We start from the raw sequence: 20,206 nt of genomic DNA, 5'->3' as shown, positions 1-20,206 counted from the left end.
TTCGTCACATTGTGAATGCCAAAATGTCATGGTAATGGTGAAGACTAGTAAGCTTAGGGGAGTCTGACTTCTGAATATGTCACCAGGATGATAAACATCACTTGCTGATTGGTGGCAGCTGCTTGGGGTACCGCTGTCTGGAAAATACTTGTTAGTCTGTCATGTGGTTGAGAAGACTGGTGAGCCCTCAGGTTTTGCTAAGGTTTTGTTCAGCTGCATATAATTTAAACACAAAAAGTGGGAATAACATAATAAAAGTTTGTTTTTCTTTAAATAGAAAAGGCCAGAGACAGCAGCCCAGGCCTGGAAGGTGGTTCTCTGACATCACTAGTGGTTCTCTGACATCACTAGGGGCCCCAGCCTTTGCCTTTCATGCCATCATTCCTTAAAGTCATCATATGATGATCCTTGATGGCTGCTGAAGCTCCAGCTATCACATACAAAATGTGGACAGAGGCAGAAGAACAGAGATGCCTCCCCGTCAGTCAGCTCCTTTTAAGCAGCTTTCCCATAAATCACTTCAGCACATATATCATAGGCCAAAACTAAAGAAAGGGAAACTGGAAAGTATATCTTATTCTGGGTTTCAGAGTGTCCAGCTGAAAATCAGGCTTCTGTCACTAAGAGTAAAGGGGAGAATGAAGGTTGAAATAGGCACTTAGGAGTCTTTGATCCACTTCCCACTGTGATCTGACTTAGTGCAAGCTGACCAGAAGCTACAGTTAATGCCATTTTCTGGAGAAGGACCAAATCTGCAGGAGAAGCAGCTGTAATTTTTCAAGAAATTGAATTTTATGGAAAGTCAGTCATATTCCATTGCTTAAGCCATAAGGTATGTATCTTTTATTCTGCTTTTATTAGTAAAATTAAGTTGATACCAGGGAGTTTTCCAAGAGTTTTGAGGGATGTGCTGAGGTTAATGCCTAAATATTTAGCTCTATATCATAGTTTAGATCTGTTTGAATCTGCTCAGTTAAGGAAGTGACCTGAAATATCTTTATTCTCTATTAAAGAGCGATGATAATGAAAAGATTCAAAGTATGAAGAATTATATATCCTTCAGTTCAGTCGCTCAGTCACATCCAACTCTGTGACCCCATGGGCTACGGCACGCCAGGCTTCCCTGTCCATCACCAACTCCCGGAACTTGCTCAAATTCATGTCCATCAAGTCGGTGATGCCATCCAGTCATCTCATCCTCTGTCGCCCCTTTCTCCTGCCTTCAATCTTTCCCAGCATCAGGGTTTTTTTTTTTTTTTTCCAGTAAGTCAGTTCTTTGCATCAGGTGGCCACAGTATTGGAGCTTCAACTTCAGAATCAGTCCTTCCAGTGAATATTCAGTACTGACTTCCTTTAGGATTGACTGAAGCTTCCACAAGCCTCTTATCCTTATCCCTCAGAGGGCAGAGAGAATGGAAACCATGGTTACAGAAAACTAACCAGACTGATCACTTGAATCACAGCTTTGTCTAACTCAATGAAACTATGAGATGCCGTGTTAGGGTCACCCAAGACAGACGGGTCATAGTGGAGAGTTCTGACAAAACATGATCCACTGGAAAAGGGATGGCAAATCACTTCAGTATTCTTGCCTTGAGAACCCCATGAACAGTACATACTCTTAGCGCTCTGGAAAATTAATCTTGGCTTTTTCTTTTCATGATGACTCTATATTATAGGTATTACAAGCACCCTAAGTTCATTGACACTTTAACCTAATTCTTCCTTACAATTCCAAAGGAAGTGGTGCACTCATCTGTACCCTGGGGGCAGACCCATAAATAACCACCTAGGCACAAATGATGGATAGAGATATATTTAAATAATGTTTTCCTTATTCCTGGAAATTATAGAAACGTTGAACAAAGGGCAAATGTTAGATTCAATTGGGGTTTTGCTTAAAAAATAAAACATCCTAGACACCCTAAAATGCAGTTAAAAATCTACTCAGAGCAGAAAGTCAGGAAGACTGTACTGTATTGCAGCGATATTCTGATTGGCCATTTCTGTTTGAGTTTACTTTTAGAGTTTTTAAGTAGTTTTACTGTCAAAAATGACCATCTTTTCACATATTAACTGGTTGTTAATATTAATTCTGATTTTGAGCCACCATGTTCACCTGGGCTGAATTATTCTATTAGATTCTCCTTTTACTCTTAAACAGCAGTGCCCTTAAAAATTAAACAGGGGATTTAAATTTAAATGCACATGCCCTTTGACAAATATATTCCAGTATGTATTGACCCTAGAAATATATTCATAAAAGCATATAAAGATATTCAGTGGTGTTCTCTACTTATAAAGAAAAAATATAGTAGGGATAGTTAAGTAAATTAGCCCATACACTGGAATACTAATTAGCTCTTAAAAGATGAACTGGTGTGGGAAGATCGCCAAGTTAACTGAAAAAGATAAGATGTAAAATAATATCATGATGCCAGGGGTGGTTTAAAATACATACTAAACAAATGTTTGTTGAGTGCTATTGTGTGGCTGCGGAGAAGGCAATGGCACCCCACTCCAGTACTCTTGCCTGGAAAATCCCATGGATGGAGGAGCCTGGAAGCCTGCAGTCCATGGGGTTGCTGAGGGTCGGACACGACTGAGCGACTTCACTTTCACTTTTCACTTTCATGCATTGGAGAAGGAAATGGCAACCCATTCCAGTGTTCTTGCCTGGAGAATCCCAGAGACGGGGGAGCCTGGTGGGTTGCCATCTATGGGGTCCCACAGAGTCGGACACGACTGAAGTGACTTAGCAGCAGCAGCATTGTGTGGCTGGTGGTGTCCTGGGAGGGTATACACAAAATACTAACAGTGGTTAACTGTGGGGAGTTGGGATACTTTTCATTTCAGTCTCTGTGCAACATGAGGGTGTTTTTGTTTACTATGGGACTTTTTAATATATTTTGATATATTGGTACATTATTAGCAGGCTTAACTAAGTTATATATGCAGTTATATGCAACTTGAGTTTTAGTTGTGCGTTATTTGAATCTGTATATTTAAATTTTTAAATGTGTGCTGCTTGCTCTATTGCAATGTTTATTCATCTGTCTCCCCAGCAGCCTGTGAGGACTCTAAAGACAGAAACTCAGTTTTGTCTTCATCATCTATTTGGTTTTTAATCGAAATAATTGCAAAAATGAGGGGTAGTTTGGGGATATCCGGATGGTCTGTCGGAGACTATGCTACTGAGCCTGTTGGGCTGTGGCAGCTGGAGTCTTCCAGGCGCACCAGAGAGATGTGCGGCCGCGTTCCTAGAGAGACGCAGAGCCGGCTCGGCCGCAGCCCGGAATCCTGACGGCAGGAAGTGGGGGCACGCCCACCAGGCGAGGTAGCTGGATTCTCTGGACTGGAGAGCTGCGCCTCTCATCTCCGATGGGATTTTTCACTGGGTCAGCTACGTCTTTGTTGTGCTTGATCCTTAAACTTTTGGTCTGTTAGCAGTTAAGACACTCATTCACCGAGTGCCCCCTGTATTCCAAGTGCCCCCTGTATTCCAAGTGCTGGGATGCGATCGCAGTAAGATACGTTCTGGGCCCGCGGGACATCCTGGCATCCCAGTACATCTCCGTGCATTCAGCAGGACATCCACCAGTATTTGCTGAATACCAGGTAGGCCGGCAAAGATAAGACCCTGTCCTCAAGGAGCAAGGGGTGATGGTCGTGATGAGGGCTGTGACCTGTGAGTTGGAGAATGAAGGGAGTTGGTGAGGCAGGCTTGGGCTCACTTTTCCATGGGAACGCCCTCCGCCTGAGTGGCTCAGAGGACAAGATTGTCTGTACGTTAGGTTTGGGGGTGGCATTTGCGCTGGACCTTGGGGATTCACGGTAAGAAGACTAATCGTGGCCATAAAGTACAAGGTGGGTGGAACAAATTTGAGTATTAGCTGGCAGTGACACGAGGTGTTTGAGAAGACGATGGCTTTCTTGCAAGTAGGGTCTGTGTCTTTTATTCTGGGGATAGCTCCTGGAAAATAATGATGTGCTCGATAAATGTTTATCGAGTGGCAAACACGTAAGTGAAACTCAGTTCTAAGATCGAATCCTGGGGAATTTGAATTTAGTTCAACCAGGAGCAATTGAAATTAGCATTTGGGGGTGGGGGGTTGTCAGATATGGTCCGAATTGTGCTTTAAGAAATACCAATCCAGTGATGAGGAAGTGGTGGAGCAGGAATACCACACAGATAATATTGTGATAATAGTGACTGTCAATCATAATGGTGTAAAAAGGAAGATGAAGGAGTGGATGCAAGAGGCCTTTTGGAGGAAGAACTGACTGGACCCAGGGTGATTATGTACACTATATGTAGGCTGGCTTTGAGCCTGAATACATGGAGGATGGTGGTGATGCCAATAGAAATAGAAAAATACAGAGTGAGTGCAGCTTTGAGGAGGCTGATTTCAGTTGGGGATGTGTTGAAATGACAGGGAAGGAAGGTCCAAGGCTGGAGGCATCCTGTGGCTTTTCAAGATGTGAGTCTGGAATGTGAAAAGCAAGTCAGAACCAGATAGATAATAGTGTTCTTAGAACAGAGATATATTGAATTTTGATGAAGATAACAAAAGGAAAAATGAGAGGGAGAAACAGAAGTTGAAATATTTCTGCTGTTTATCTATTGTTTCCTTAAAAAGAATGCCCCAAACTTAGTGGTGTAAGACAACTTCAGCTTATTATTTCTTATGATTCTGTAGGTTGACTGGGCAGTGTTACTGGACTCACTCATGTGGCTGGGGACTAGGCTCAGCTCCGCTTCAGCTGGGGCTCTGTGGTTCTCATCCACGTGACCTCTGCATGGCTAGCTTGGGCCTTCTCACAGCAAGGCAGTCTCATGGCTGTGTGCCAGGCACTACACAGCACTTCCACTTACAGTGTCATATCTGCCATATTTTATCGGTCAGAGCAAGTCACAGACCAGCACAGATTCAAGGGAAGGAAAAAGACTCCACCCCATAATGGGAAAAGTAACAAAATCTCATCACAACAGATCTTAGGCGATGGAGACTTGGAGACTTTTGAAAGTCTGCTTCACCTAAGGTAAAGTATTCTGTGAGAAAGACACAGAGATAGATGACCCTCCATCTAAAGTATAAGCTGCTCAGGCATTCTTATTAACCCTTCTTCTCTTATATCCCCTCCCTTTGGGCTCTACTCCCTTAGGAGTCAAGGTATACTTTATTGATAAAACAGGCAAGCAGGCCCAGTTTTTGAGCATCACTTAGAGTGGGGACAAAAAGATAAATGTGTTACATAGATTTTTGAAGCTCTTGTTATTCTCATGTTACTGATCAATACTTACGCCTCAGGTGTACATTTGGAAAAGCTAAGTGAACTGTTTTCGAAGCTTTTAAGATCACCATGGATGAAGTTTTGCAGGACTCCGCTCCTGAAAATGGAGACGGCCTTGTGAAAGTGAAGGAGGAAGACCCCACATGGGAACAGACATGCAGCTCACAGCAGAGTGTCCCCAATACTCGGGAGCTTTGCCGCCTGCGCTTCCGGCACTTCTGCTACCAGGAGGTACCTGGGCCCCGGGAGGCTCTGGCCCAGCTCCGAGAACTTTGCCATCAGTGGTTGAGCCCAGAGACCCACAGCAAGGAGCGGATCTTGGAGCTGCTGGTGCTGGAGCAGTTCCTGACCATCCTACCCGAGGAGCTCCAGGCCAGGGTGCAGGCGTGTTCTTTGGAGAGTGGGGAGGATGCAGTGATAGCGCTGGAGAGTCTAGAGAGAGACACAGGAGACTCAGGAGAACAGGTGGGAAGAGAATGTGTGTGGTGGTGTGGGAGATGTAATGGCGAACATTTGTCTGTTAATTTTTAACTCTGAAATAATTTATAACTTGGGAGAGTAGTGCAGAGAACTGTGTGTATGATTCACACACATGTTAACGAAATGTTAACATTTGTTACAGGAATGTGCACCCTTCTTGTGTGAGCAAGTGTTCCCTCTCTCTGTATGCATACATATTGTGTGTGCACGCACACACCCCCATACAGCTTATGCAGTTTTTTTTCTTGAACCATTTGAAAATGGAATTAGTTGGAGATACCTTTTATCTCTAAACACTTCAGTGTGTTTCTGAAGAAGAAAGACATTCTTTTGTATAACTAGATTATAGATTATCATGTTTTGGGAAATTAAAATTTTTATGATACTATCACCTCAGTAGTAGTCCTTGTTCAGATGTATCCGTGATAGCCCAATAGTGTTCCTTATGACAGTTTTGCCCCGATTCCATCATCACACATTTTTTAGTTGCTGTCTCTTCAGTCTTCTTAGATCTGGAACAGTTGTTCAGTCTCTGTCATGACAATGACATTTTTGAAGAGTACAGATCTGTTACTTTTTGGAATGCCCCTCAATTTGGGTTTGTCTTGTATTTTCTCACGATAAGACCCAGGTAGTACATTTTGGCTGGAATACCACAGCAGTGACATTGTGGTCTCCTCAGTGCATCACTTCAGGAGGCACACGGTGGTGGATCATCCTGTTGCTGATGAGGTTAAGGTGGTATATGTCAGATTTCTCCACTATCAAGTTACCATTTTCCCTTTGTAATTAGTAATCTGTGGGAGACATTTGGAGATGGTATACATATCCTATTTCTCATTAAATTTCCACACACTGGTTTAAGCATCAATCTGGGGTTTTGTTTTGTTTTCCAGGTAGGGGTTCTTTGCCTGTATTGTGTCTCTTCTTTGCTTAGCATGTAGAACAGAATCTGGCTTTAGTAGGCATTCAGTCCATATTTGCCAAATGAGTGAATGTCTGTGTCTTGCTACTTTGTCTTACTCGCTACTTAAGGACTAAATGAAGCTTGTCTGGTGTTCCTTTGGGGAATGTCCCTAACTGCTGTTCAGTCCAGTTCCCACCAGGACACCTTTTCAAAGTGAATCTTTTGTCCGCAGGCTTCTGTCTACACTGTAGGACAGGACCTGCACCTCCTGGTGACAGAATATCAAGGAACCTCTTCAGAGTGTCAGAGCGCCCAGCTCCTGTTGGGGGCAACCACCCTGAAGAGTGAGCCTCCAGAGTCCCTCCAGGAGACCTCCCAAGAAGTGAGTGGTGAGTGCCAGAGGGCGAAGTTAGTAAAGATACTGGGAACAGGCCACTGACAGGTGTGTGGCCTTCTACGTGAAAGCTTGTTTATCTGTGTTCTCAAGTTTTGTTTTTGTCTAACCCTGTACCTCAGAGAAGACAATGGCAACCCACTCCAGTACTCTTGCCTGGAAAATCCCATGGACGGAGGAGCCTGGTAGGCTGCAGTCCATGGGGTCGTGACGAGTCGGACATGACTGAGCGACTTCACTTTAACTTTTCTCTTTCATGAATCGGAGAAGGAAATGGCATCCCAGGAGATGCCAGGGAATCCCAGAATCCCAGGGATCGCGGAGCCTGGTGGACTGCCATCTCTGGGGTCGCACAGAGTCGGACACGACTGAAGCGACTTAGCAGCAGCAGCAGCAGCCCTGTACCTAAGCAAGCTTTTAAGAACACCTGAAATTGTAAAATGTTAGAAATCTAAGATCTTTTCAACACCCTTAATAGTTAGGAAAGCCAAAACTCAGAGTTTAAATGACTTGCCCAGGGTCAGCAGAGGCAGCGTTGTCACCTGACCTTCTGGCTAAGATTCTCTTTACTATATGTCTCTACATTTCTAATTCCACACCTGGAATTTAAATATTTACTTGGTAGCTTTCCATAACTTTGTCTTTTTCCCCATGGTAATGTTTTCTTCAGTGGCCTCCTTCAAGATGCACTCCCTGTCATTCACAAGGGCTTTTTATACCTTCATAGGCCCTCCCAAATATTCCGGAGGCTCTAGCCAAGGACCTGTGTGCCTACTAGTCATAACCCAAGCACATTTCTCCAGGGTACCAGAGACCAAATGAACGGAAGAACAATTCCCCAGGCTACCTGCCTTCCCTCCCCTCCTGCTGGAGGGTAGGGTTTATTAGGGGAAAGGCGGAGGGCGGGGGGGGAAGGTTAGTTGGGGCCATTTTATGGGGTGTTTAAATTCAAACCAGGAAGTTCAGACTTGAAAAAAAGTTGGGTACCATTGAAGCCTTTTTTTTTTTCCGTAAAAAGTATGATTTACAGTGACTGTTATTTGTGTATATTTGGTATTTCATTCCCACAAGTCATGGAACACTAGTTTAAAATGAAAACTACCGAGTACTTGAGTTTTACTAGCCTCTTAATGCTCAGCTGTGATTCTTAGTGTCAGACAGATTGTTAAATTTTAGATATGTTGATGGAGAAGTAGAAAAGACCTTGGTATCATCTTACTCATGGCAACTTAAGCCCACTTTGTCTTGTTCTGTCTTTGGCAGAAATATAGAGCAATGGGATCAGTGTGGTGTGTGTAGTGAGCATAATATGTTTGAAAACATTCTTCTACCTTCTTCCCAGTCTTAACCCTAAAGCTTTTCCACCTCAGGAGGATGATAAGGAGCAATCACAGAGTCTGGTCTGACGTTTGCGCTCAGATTTCCCATTGCTCTTGATCTCTTTGCCCCTCTTCCATTTTCTGTTGCCATCCTGCCCCTCCTTAGCCTAGCCCTTTCTCTGACAGCAGACCGGCTTCACACTGTGCTTTTTAAGCTGTTGGTTTTCTGGCATATATGCATTGCGGGGAGATTAGGTGGTAATAGTGAATCATGGGCTAGGCTATTTTATTTTCCTAGCAAGCTTTATTCTCTCTAGTATGAAGGAACAGCACCAAGAAGATTCCACAGTGATTCACTGTTGAAGCAAAGAAAAGTAATGCTATGTTCTGGGTTAGAATATCCCCTGTGCACTTCGTTTAGTAATTCTGGACTCCCTCTATTGTTACCGTCTTGGCAAACAGTGGTACATTACTTTGCATGGGGTCTTAAAGGGCTTTACAAAGGGCTTTTATGTTATCTCAGTCTTCATTGCCCCTGTAAAGTGGACTGTGTTCTCCCCCTTATACAGATAAGGAATGGGAAAGAATCTTTCTAAGTAACAGTGCAGTGACGTGCAGTCATTATCACTGTTTGGATTATGGTTTCCAAGGAAGCAGATTCTCAAAAGTTCTCCTAGTTTGCAGGTAGCATCTCTTCTATGTATGACTGTGTGTCTGACATTTTTTACTGAAGTATAGTTTATTTACAGTGCTATTAGTTTCAAGTGTACATGTATGACTTTTTTAGAGCCATTTTAGGTTCACAGCAAAATTGAAAGATTTCTCGTCTCCCCCTGCCTCCCACACATACCCAGCCTCCCCCATTATCAACTCAATTTTTTTTATCCTCACTTTCTCTTTTCATCTTTCTCTTACCTGCTTTCCTGTTGCCCCTTGGCTTTGTCTCTGTTCTCCACTTCTTACCTTTCTTCTTTGTTCTCTGGTTAATGTTTCTTTAATCACCAACTTCTTCTTCCCTCTCCTTATTTTTCATCTGTGATTTCTGATTTTTCTTTTATGTCTGTGAAAGTGCATCACTGGAAAGCATCTCATGAGTTCATAAACACCACTTATTCTGTGGGTGGGGGATGCTAAAGCTCTAGAATTCCTGACAATGAAAACAGACGTGATGTTCTAGCTTAAGATCTGTATCTTAGTTCTTGGATGTTTAAAAAACATAAGATTTAGGGTCTGGGTCCCCCACAAAGGGCTCTTGTAAAAGCTACTATTTCTCTTCAGGACTCTTGTCTGCTCCGTCCACAAGGCCAGCTCCCCAGAGACCAGACCCTCTCCAGGAAGAGAATCCCAGAGACCAGGCTGCAGTACTGGGGTTGAACTCAGCCAGGTCCCAGGTGAGCAGGGTGCCCAGGCTGTGGGAACCTCAGTAGTAGCCCTCCTTCCCCCGCCCACCCATCCGTGGCCCTTCTCTTGGCTCACACTGGTCACTCTGAGAGCCTTTCAGGTGGCACAATCCCTCTGCCTTCACCTTGTCACCGAATACCACACACTATGTGCGCCTCATCCGGGAGCTCACACATACACGCTGTTGCCTCATTCCGCACCATATGCAGAAGGCACATCCAAATCTCAGGTATAAGGGATAGAGTGAGGCCCTTGGTTTCCGAAAGTGCCTCCACTCATTTGATGCCCAGTGACAGATGTTTTCTCTTTTGGGGAACCTCTGGTTTCTCTCCGCAGTCTGAGAACCAACCTCTTTCTCATATTCCTTTATATTCCCAGTGTTCTGCACATGCCCAATTCATACTTGGTGATGGTAATGGCAGTACTGTGTATCTTCTTCACAGAGTGGACTCTTGTTCATTCTTCCCCTTATTTTTAGTGGTCCAGTCATTTTCCGAGTTGTTTAGTTTGTAAGTGTTTAACTCTCCCATTGAAGCCCTTTCCTCTGCGTTCATTTCCTCCAGACAGGTTTTCATGCAGTCCTCTCCTCTCTGTTTTCACCTGTGATTTCTAATTGGCTCTGTCAGACCCTGGGCCTCCTAGTCTTAATACTTTACCTTCCTGAAAACCAGTGTATAGCAAGTGAAATGTATAGCAAGTAAAACTTCCCTTATGTATATTTAAATCAATGTAATTATCCTAAAATGTAACATAATGGAGAAACAAAATAATTTATTAAGAAAAGAAAAAATTCCCTGGTGGTTCGGGGTTAGGACTTTGCATGCTCACTGCCTTGGGCCCAGGTTTGATCCCTCATCGAGGAACTAAGATCCCATAAGCCGTGTGTGTATGAATTTAAAAAATGCAAACATTTGAACATAATAACTCCAAGAAATAATTAAATGTTGCACCATAATCAAGTTTGAATTAAGTTGGAGTAAGAAGATCAACAGTCTGGGCAATGAAAGGGCAGAGATATGGGTGGTCAGTAGAATGAAAGTAGTGTTGAGTCAAATAATGAAAGACCAGCCAGAGAAAGAGGAAATTCATATTAACTGAAGTAGGGCTAAGATGAAGTTATGGGCTGTATTGTGTCCGGAAAAGATATATTAAAGTCCTAACCCAGGTGCCTGTGACTGATCTGATTTGGATATAGACTTTGTGGATGTAATCAAGTTAAGATGAGGTCATACTGCATCAGGGTGGGCCCTGCGTTCAGTGGTCAGTGTCCTTGTACGAAGGCCATGTGATGACAGAGACACACAGAGAAGGCCATGTAAGGACAGAAGCAGAGACCAGAGTGATGCATCCAGGGGACACAGGACTGCTGACAACCTTCAGAAGGTAGGAGAGGCAGGACGCTACTCTAGACCTTCAGAGAGCAGGCCCTGCTGGTTGGTCCTACTGGTGTGCAGTGTGGTAGTCAGCACCCTTCACAACCAGTCCCTTTATCTTTACCACAGTGAAGACTAAGAGGCCATTTGTTGTCCTTGTAGACATCAGTGAAGACTGAGGAAGCAGCGCCGCTCCTTGTCTCAGAGGAATGGCCAGTTCCGAGTCTGGCTCAGGAGGAGGCTACAGACGTCAGTCTCATGGGTGAGGACAGGCCTCTGACTGGTGTCCACCTTTCCCGTCATTAACCCTGACTCAGCCATCATGAACCCACATTTCCTACACACACTTCTTTCCCCTTCTTCTGGGCTCGATCTCCACACTTCTCTCAGCCTGTCATTTTGTATCCCTCACAATCACAGTACCTTCTATTACTAGACACTCAGCCTACTGATTCTTGCTGTTCTCTGATCATCCGTCTGTGTTCCCTGATTCCCTCAATGTCTCCTCCTCTGCTCCTTTTTTTCCCCCTTTGCAAGGGTCCCATATAATTTGTCATTTTCACACATCCCTTAATATCTGGAAATTCCACAAACACCTCTGCCTTATTCCTTCTTCACATCAGAGGAAGTTCTCTTTACTCTGAGAACACTAAAAGTTATGTGTAATTTTCTTTAAATAGTCTTTGTCCCATTAGGCCTTCTCCCCTGGAAACTGACCTTTCTTACTATCTTCCCACACTCCACCACGTTTTTAGGATTGCTATGAGTATGTTCCTGGGACACCTGTTGATTTTTGGTTTTAATTTGAAACATCCTATTCCCTACCCTGGAGATATTTTCTAGATTCAGGTGGCAATGACATTTGAATTATCAATGTGTTATTTTAGCTGAAGAAGTTGTAACTAAAGATGGATTTTTTAATGCAAAGCAAGAAACTTCTGAAGAAATGGAACGAGGTGCTGAGGCCTCAGGAATAGTGAACAGGTGAGTGTCCACGTAGAATAGCTCCTACAAAAGTAAAAAATTGGAATGAAACCAGAGAAACCAGTTGGTAAACGTCTGCTTCCCTGGAATAATACAGAAAAAGTAACACTCACTTCTATGATCAGAGGAGGCCCCACGTCAAGACACTGACCTGTCGGTATATCATAATTACACAAAACCTTCAGTTGGCACACGGTTGCCTTCAAGAATCCTCTCAGTTCCTTGCCTGATCACTGTTCCCCTGGCTCCCTTATGTTTTTGTGGAGCTATAGATACTGAAGCCAGAAAAAGAAGATAGAGAAGGCAGAGGATTGAGATAGGAGAGTGAGGGCTGCAGATGAGGCTGTTGTCATGATGGTTAAAGAAATATCAGATCTGGAAAAGGACTTAAGACAGGAAGATAGGTAGGGTATTTTCAGCCTCCATTAGGGGAGTCCTGAGCAAGAATCAAAAGGAGTGAAGCTGATAATGGACAAATTAAAGGTAATAGTAGGATTTGCACCAGTGACCTGGTGAAAACACCACCTGAGAGTCACCAGAGCCATTTGCCCACATACCCAGGGTTAATAAGGTGGGACTGAGAGCAGCACCAACAATAGTGTAGTTTGTGGACTCGCACAGTAGACAAAAGGGGACACAACAGAGCATACCCACAGGTGAACAGCCCCAGAGGAGAAAGGGCCTAATAACAGAAAGCTTCCTGAACATGAGAAGGAGATAGTCACCCAAATCCAGGGAGCACAGAAAGGAGAGTCCCATACAGGGTAAACCCAAGGAGGAACAAGCTGAGACCACACAGTGTCAAACTAACAAAAATTAAATATAAATAAAGATATTAAAGCAACAAGGGAAAAGCAGCACATACAAGGGAATCCCCATAAGGTTATCAGCTGATTTTTTAGCTGAAACTCTGCAGGCCAGAAGGAAGTGGCAAGATATATTTAAAGTAATGAAAGGGGAAAACCTACAACCAAGAATACTCTACACAGCAAGGCTCTCATTCACATTTGACAGAAATCAAAAGTTTTACAGACAAGCAAAAGCTGTGAAAATTCAGCAGCACCAAACCAACTTTATACAAATGCTAAATGAACCTCTCTAGGTGGGAAACACAAGAACAAAAGAGGAAGAGAGGAAGGGAAGAAAAAAGACCTTCAAAAACAAACCCAAAACAATTAAGAAAATGGAAATAGGAACATATATATCAATAATTACCTTAAATGTAAATGGATTAAATGTTTCAACCAAGAGACACAGGTTGACTGAATGGATACAAAAACAAGGCCTTGTATATATGCTATCTACAAGAGACCCACCTCAGACATAAGGACACATACAGACTAAAAGTGAGGGGACGGGAAAAGATATCCATACAAATAGAAATCAAAAGAAAGTTGAAGTAGCAATACTCATATCAGACAAAATAGACAAGAGACAAGGAAGGTCACTACGTCATGACTGAGGGATCAATACAAGAAGACAACACATATGCACCCAACATAGCATTTGCCTTATATATTGAGATGCTCTGAACAGCCATGGTCCTGGAGAAGGGAATGGCTACCCACTCCAGTATTCTTACCTGGAGAATTCCATGGACAGAGGGTACAGTCCCTGGGGTCACAAAGAGTCAAACACGACTAGATGACTACACTTGCACTTTAACAGCCATGAAAGGGGACATCACCAGCACCACAATAGTAGTAGGGAACTTTAAGCCCCCAATTAACAACAACAGACAGATCATCCAGACAGAAAATAACAAAGGAAGCACAAACCTTAAATGAGAGATTCGACCAAATAGACTTAATTGGTATTCAGAGGGCATTCCATCCAAAAGCAGCAGAGTACACTTTCTCCTCAAATGCACACAGAACATTCTCCAAGACAGATCACATCTTGGGCCACAAGTTTACTGAGGCTTAAGAAAATTGAAATCATAAAAGCATCTTTTCTGACCACAATGCTATGAGATTCGAAATAAATTACAGGAAAAAAACCTGTAAGAAACACAAACACATGAGGCTAAACAATGTTATTAAATAGCCAATGAGTCACTGAAAAATTAAAAAATACTTGGAGACATATGACAATGAAAACATGTTGATCCAAAACCTATGAGAAGCAGCAAAAGCAATTCTAAGAGGGAAGTTTATAGCAGTACAGTCTTATCTCAAGAAACAAAAAAAATCTCAAACAACCTAACCTTACACTTAAAGCAACTAAAAAAAGAAGAACAAACAAAACCCAAACTTAGAAGGAAATAAATCATGAAGATCAGAGCAGAAATAGAGACAAAACAAGAGCAAAGAACTAAAAGCTTGTTCTTTGAAAAGGTGAAATGGATAAGCCTTTAGCCAGACTCATCAAGGAAAAAAGGAGAGAACTCAATAAAATTAGAAATGAACTACAGATGCAAGAAAAACATCCTCGCGCTTTCTGCCTGTCTGATTGTGGCAGCCCAGATTGAATGGGGGAACACAGGGCCAAACTTGGAACCCTACAAGCAAGGGACACAAGGAGTCCATGGGATGGTGCAGGGCCTCAGGTTGGTAGTGCCCCCTGGTGGCAGTCCAAATGATTGTTTGGAAACCGCAGTCATGCTGAAGGCAGTTTTAGACATTCTATTGTAAATAGTGTAGACAACATGCCAGTGATACAGGAGACCACTCACCTCTGAAACTAGTGGGAGAATGTTCAGGCAGGGGTCAGTGCTATGAAGGTGACAAGACAGTGGGAGAAGTAGCATAAGCTGTGACCTGATAGCGTGAGCTTGCATGCAGAAGGCTGAAAGGAATAGCAATACAGAGACTAGGAGTGAAGAGAGGCCAAGTAGTTGCCTGTGAAAGTGAAGTCGCTCAATTGTGTCTGACTCTTCGGGACCCCACGGACTGCAGCCTACCAGGCTCCTCTGCCCATGGGATTTTCCAGGCACGAGTACTGGAGTGGGTTGCTATTAGTAGCTCAGTTGTGTCCAACTCTGCGACCCCGTGGACTGTAGCCCACCAGGCTCCTCTGTCCATGGGGCTTTCCAGGCAAGAATACTGGAGTTGCCTAAGAAGGCTTATTTTGGATTGTTTTCTAGTTAGTGTCATCTGGGTCAAGATAACTGCGAGGCTAACAGGTGGTAGCTACTTCCTGTACACATCAGAAGGCATGTGTTTTGTGTCACTGTCTAGTAAGAGGAAGCTGAAAAGGAAGGAGATTATGTGGGTATCTGGGAGCAAAGCATGCCAGGCAAAAGAGTAGTAAATTGAAGTAGAGTGTGGTTGACAGGTTCAGGGGACAAGGTGGCCGGGATGCTGGGCCCAAGATAGCAGGAGGACCTGAGCTAGAGAAGGAAGTGCACAGGAAAAGAAACCAAATCACACCGAAGCCCCAAGAGGGCTTTGTGTGGCAGGGTGATGTGATCTGATCTAAAGGGTCATTTTGGGTGCTGGGTGGCCAGGTAAAAGCAAAGAGAACAGTGATGAACAATATGAGAGAGTGGCTTAGTCTAAGGTGGTAGTTGGACAGGTGATTCGAAGTTAGAGAAGAGGATTTGCTAAGGTGTTGAATGAGGTGAAAGATACAAGGGGGATGGCAAGTGTCTTGTCCTGATCATCTGGAAGAAAGGAGTTAACACAGGGAAGACCGTACAGGAAATCAAGGGTTCAGTTTTGAACAGGCTAGACTGGGAAGCTGACTCAGGTGAATCAGGAAGAGAGCTGGAGAATTTGTCCAGAGATACAGGTTTCCCATGCTCTGAAGTAGGGCCTTCCTATGAAACCTTTCTTAGAGCAGAAATGGTATAAAGCAAAGCAGTAAACTCAGGGCAGCTGCATCTTGTTAATGGATGCATAGAATAAATTGAGATAAGCACAGATGCTCATATATCAGCACTATGGCAGCTTGATACAGAGATGCTGAGTGTAGTTGTGGGGTGCATGCTGTCTCTTGAGGGCTCACTGCAAAAGAAATGCTGAATGCTGTTTTCAGTTGTAACCTATTTTTTCTATAGAAGAAATTTTCTCTGGATTTTGTTCGATTTGTGGAATCAGGTACTAGTGTAGCTATGTCTTTTCTAAAAGCAAAGTTGTCTAGAAGGATGTCTGCTGGGACAAATGCATGATATTTGAAGCTAAAACACGGAGTGAGGTCACCTAGATGGGATGGACTCAGCCCTCCAACGTGGAGACTGGTCAACATGAAAAACCTACAAAGTGATTATGAGGGAACTGCCTTTGATGTAGGAAAACCAAGGGAGAGGCCGCCTGGAGGCCCAGTGGACACCCATTTTGGGAAGGAGCAAGTCCACAGGGTTGCCTGTTGTAAATGAGTCAAGTAAGGTGACAGAATGGTAGACTTGGCAGGGGGTGGGTTTCAGCTGTAGGGAAGAAAACTTGAGATTGGCTCAAGAGAAGAGCAAACTCATGGGCAGCACGTTGCCCGTGAGATGTAATCATTCAAGGAGTACATGTTCTTATTACGTGTGCCTCTGCTTAAACTATAGATACGTAAGGAACTCATTGAAGCCATTAGACATGATTTTCTTAAAATCTAATTGGGGGACTTCTCTGGTGCTCCAGTGGCTGACCCCACTCCCAATGCAGGGGCCTGGATTCGATCCGTGGTCAGGGAAGCTGATCCCGTAAGTGGCGTCACCACTACTGTGAGGGCATGTTTTCAACTACCAGCAAATTCTAATTTATTTTTTGAGAGCTTGTACATAGTGGGCTTCCCTGGTGGCCCAGACGTCTTATGGGAGTTCGAATGCCACAACTAAAGATCCCACATGTTGAAACTAAGACCCAGAGCAGCCATATAAATATTAAAAATAACCTAAGTAGGTCACTGGTAAACATTGCATTGATGTAAGTTCCATCTGAACTGCAGGGTTTAGGGTTTAACCAATAACTACAACTACACTGGCAAAACCAAGAAGAGCAGCAAAAATCTCAACCAACTTGAAAACAATCCTGAAAACAAAGCCTCCTTGTAAAGTTCTGACCATCTGCATGCGTGTGCTTGGAGCTGCGACCTGGGCTAGCAGCCAGAACCCTCTCAGTAACAGAATGTAAACCAGGGGACTTGAATTAACTGACACGACATCCTACTGACTGGTGACTTGCATTTAGGTCATACCATACAACTCTTAATTCTATGAGAAAAGTCTGGCTAATACCCCCTCATGGGCCACAAGCCTTTTCTTGCAAAAGCTCATTTTGTGGCAATTGGTGCCTGTTACCACAGACTTTGTCCATAAGAACTGAGGGCCCAACTTGCTGCTTTGGGGCTAGATTTATGACCCTCTGGGGTTGTGGAGGATACTTAAAAATCACTGCATTGAAAAAGTTTTCTTTTGATACTGTATAAAAATGTGCGCTACTTGGGATATTTGGTTCTTTTTATAACCTTTAACATTGTATTATTCCAAAGGAAAAGTCCTTGACTAAAGGACTTTAGCATACACAAGAAAAAGATGCTATGCACCTTTCACTGAATTAAAGCAGCTGCTGTGACAGCCATCTTGATAGATTTTGCAGATAGTTTAAAATGATTGAAGTCCTTCAGGTCCATCCTTTGGTTCAGTGGTGGTTTGGTGGACTGCATGCTTGTTGGCTGTCCAAAGCAGATTTCCGATACTGTGGGGGCATGTTTTCAACTACCAGCAAGTTCCAGTTTATTTTTTGAGAGCTTGTACATTGAGGGCTTCCCTGGTGTCTCAGATGGTCAAGAGTCGGCCTGCAATGCAGGAGACCTGGGTTCAATCCCTGGATCGGAAAGATCCCCTGGAGTAGGAAATGGCAACCCACTCCAGTATTCTTACCTGAAGAATCCCCACGGACAGAGGAGCCTGGAGCACTACAGTCCATGGAGTCACAAAAAGTCAGACACAACTGAGTGACTAAGCACAGCACATTGTGGATTTGTGCTGCTAAAAATGCACTGAAAGCCTCAAGTGGATGTGGTTTTAGCAGGAGTCCATACAACTTAGTGAGAAAAATGCCAACTATGGGCCTGGGGGAGGGGTTGGGATTCTTTCCAAAGTAACTGCTTGCTCAGAGGTTTTTCCTTCAATGACCTCCCCACTCCTGCTCCAGGGCACACCTGACATCTGCTTTCCTTTATATATGCGTGGTGCACTTTTCTGAGCTTTGAGGTAGAGCAGGGAGGGGGAGCACCGTAAGCTGTGCGTTTGCATATATGACTCACCATTTAGGAGAAATGAGAACTCATACCAGGCAACTCACTTGCGTATGTTGAACTCCTTTACTCCAGGACTTTTCCTTTGGAGTAGTGGAGTGTTAAAGGTTGTAGAAAGAAGCAAATATCCAAAGGAGTAGCTCACTGGGAGAGGGCTAAGGCCACAATCACCTGTCAAGAGATTACGGTACTATAACTTACCTGGTGGTTCAGTGGTTAAGACTACTTCCAATGCAGGAAGCAAGGGTTTGATCCCTGGTTGGGAAACTAAAATCCCACATTGCTATGCAATGTGGCCAAGACAATTAAAAAAAATTTGCACTATTTCTTAAAAAACTAAAATTAGAGCTACCTTATGATCCAGTGCTTCCCTAGTGGCTCAGGCAGTAAAGCGTCTGTCTGCAATGCAGGAGACCCGGGTTCGATCCCTGGGTTGGGAAGATCCCGTGGAGAAGGAAATGGCAGGCCACTCCAGTATTCTTACCTGGAAGATCCCATGGACCGCGGAGCCTGGGAGGCTGCCGTCTATGGGGTCGCAAAGAGTCGGACACGACTGAGCGACTTCACTTTCACTTTATGATCCAGCAATATCACTCCTGGGCATATATCTAGAGAAAACTAATTTGGAAAGATATGTTCACCCCAGTGCAGCACTATTTACAATAGCAAAGACATGGAAGGAACCTAAATGTCCATCCATGGGTGAATGGACAAAGAAGATGTCATATGTATATGTGTGTGTATCTATACATACACGATGGAATATTAGTCATAAAAAGAATGAAATGCCATTTGCAGCAACAGGAACGGACCTAGAGATGATCACACTGAATGAACTAATAGACAAATACCATGACGTTGCTTATATGTGGAATCTTTAAAAATGGTGTAAAAAAAAAAAAAAAAAAGAAATGAAAAAGTTTCAACTGACACCACAGAAATACAAAGGATCATAAGAGACTACTATGCAACTGTATGCCAATAAAATGGACAACCTGGAAGAAATGGACAGATTCTTAGGTACGGTCTTCTAAGACTGAACCAGGAAGAAGTAGAAAACATGAACAGGCCAGTCACAAGTACGGAAACAAAGTTCAATTAAAAAACTCCAAACAGGGCTTCCCTGGTAGCTCATGGGTAAAGAATCCACCTGACAATGTAGGAGACATGAGTTGGATCCTTGGTCCGGGAAGATCCTACACGCCGTGGAGCAACTAAACCTGTGCTCTAGAGCCCAGGAGCCACAACTACTGAAGCCCGTGTGTCCTAGAACCGGTGCTCAGCAACGAGAGAAGCCACCACAGTGAGGAGCCTGTGCACCACAACCAAGAGTAACCCCTGCTCACGGCAACTAGAAAAAAGCCTATGCAGCAATGAAGACCCAGTACAGCCAAAGATAAAACAAATAAAAAATTATCTTATAAAAAGATAAAACGGCCCCAAAGTGGGAAAAAAATCCCTACAAACAAATGTCCTGAACCAGATGGCCTCACAGGTGAATTCTGTCAAACATTTAGAAAAGAGTTAATACCTACCCTTCTGAAACTCTTCCAGAAAATTGCAGAGGAACACTCCCAAGCTCCTTCTACAAGGCTATCATCACTCTGATACCCAAACCGAAGATATCACACACACACACACACAAATTACAGACCAATATCACATGAACATAGGTGCAAAAATCCTCAATAAAATACTAGCAAGCTGAATCCAACAACATATTAAAAGGATCATATACCCTGATCAAGCTGGATTTATCCCAGGGATGCAACATGGATTCTTCAATATATGCAAACCAATCAATATGATACACCACATTAACAAATTGAAGAATAAAAACCATATGATCATGTCTATAGATGCAAAA

At 43.5% G+C, this 20,206-nt stretch overlaps 1 protein-coding gene and 1 non-coding gene across 2 annotated transcripts; both read left to right on the top strand.

Annotated features, from left to right (window-relative positions):
• The first annotated feature begins 3,341 nt into the window (after positions 1–3,341).
• PGBD1 (piggyBac transposable element derived 1) lies at positions 3,342–6,644 on the top strand. Its single transcript, NM_001076174.1, is given in 2 exon segments — positions 3,342–3,618; positions 5,313–6,644. A coding segment is annotated over 1 exon segment (462 nt). The 5' UTR covers positions 3,342–3,618; positions 5,313–5,364; the 3' UTR covers positions 5,827–6,644.
• A 7,918-nt stretch (positions 6,645–14,562) lies between these two features.
• LOC112443904 (small nucleolar RNA SNORA31) lies at positions 14,563–14,639 on the top strand. The gene has a single exon (XR_003032309.1). It is a non-coding gene; the product is annotated as a small nucleolar RNA SNORA31 (small nucleolar RNA).
• Positions 14,640–20,206: the final 5,567 nt, after the last annotated feature.

Source organism: Bos taurus, chromosome 23 (genome assembly GCF_002263795.3).
Source record: "Bos taurus isolate L1 Dominette 01449 registration number 42190680 breed Hereford chromosome 23, ARS-UCD2.0, whole genome shotgun sequence".
Lineage (NCBI taxonomy): Eukaryota > Metazoa > Chordata > Mammalia > Artiodactyla > Bovidae > Bos > Bos taurus.
The sequence above is the reverse complement of the archived record's forward strand: the minus strand, read 5'-3'. Positions and strand labels throughout refer to the sequence as shown.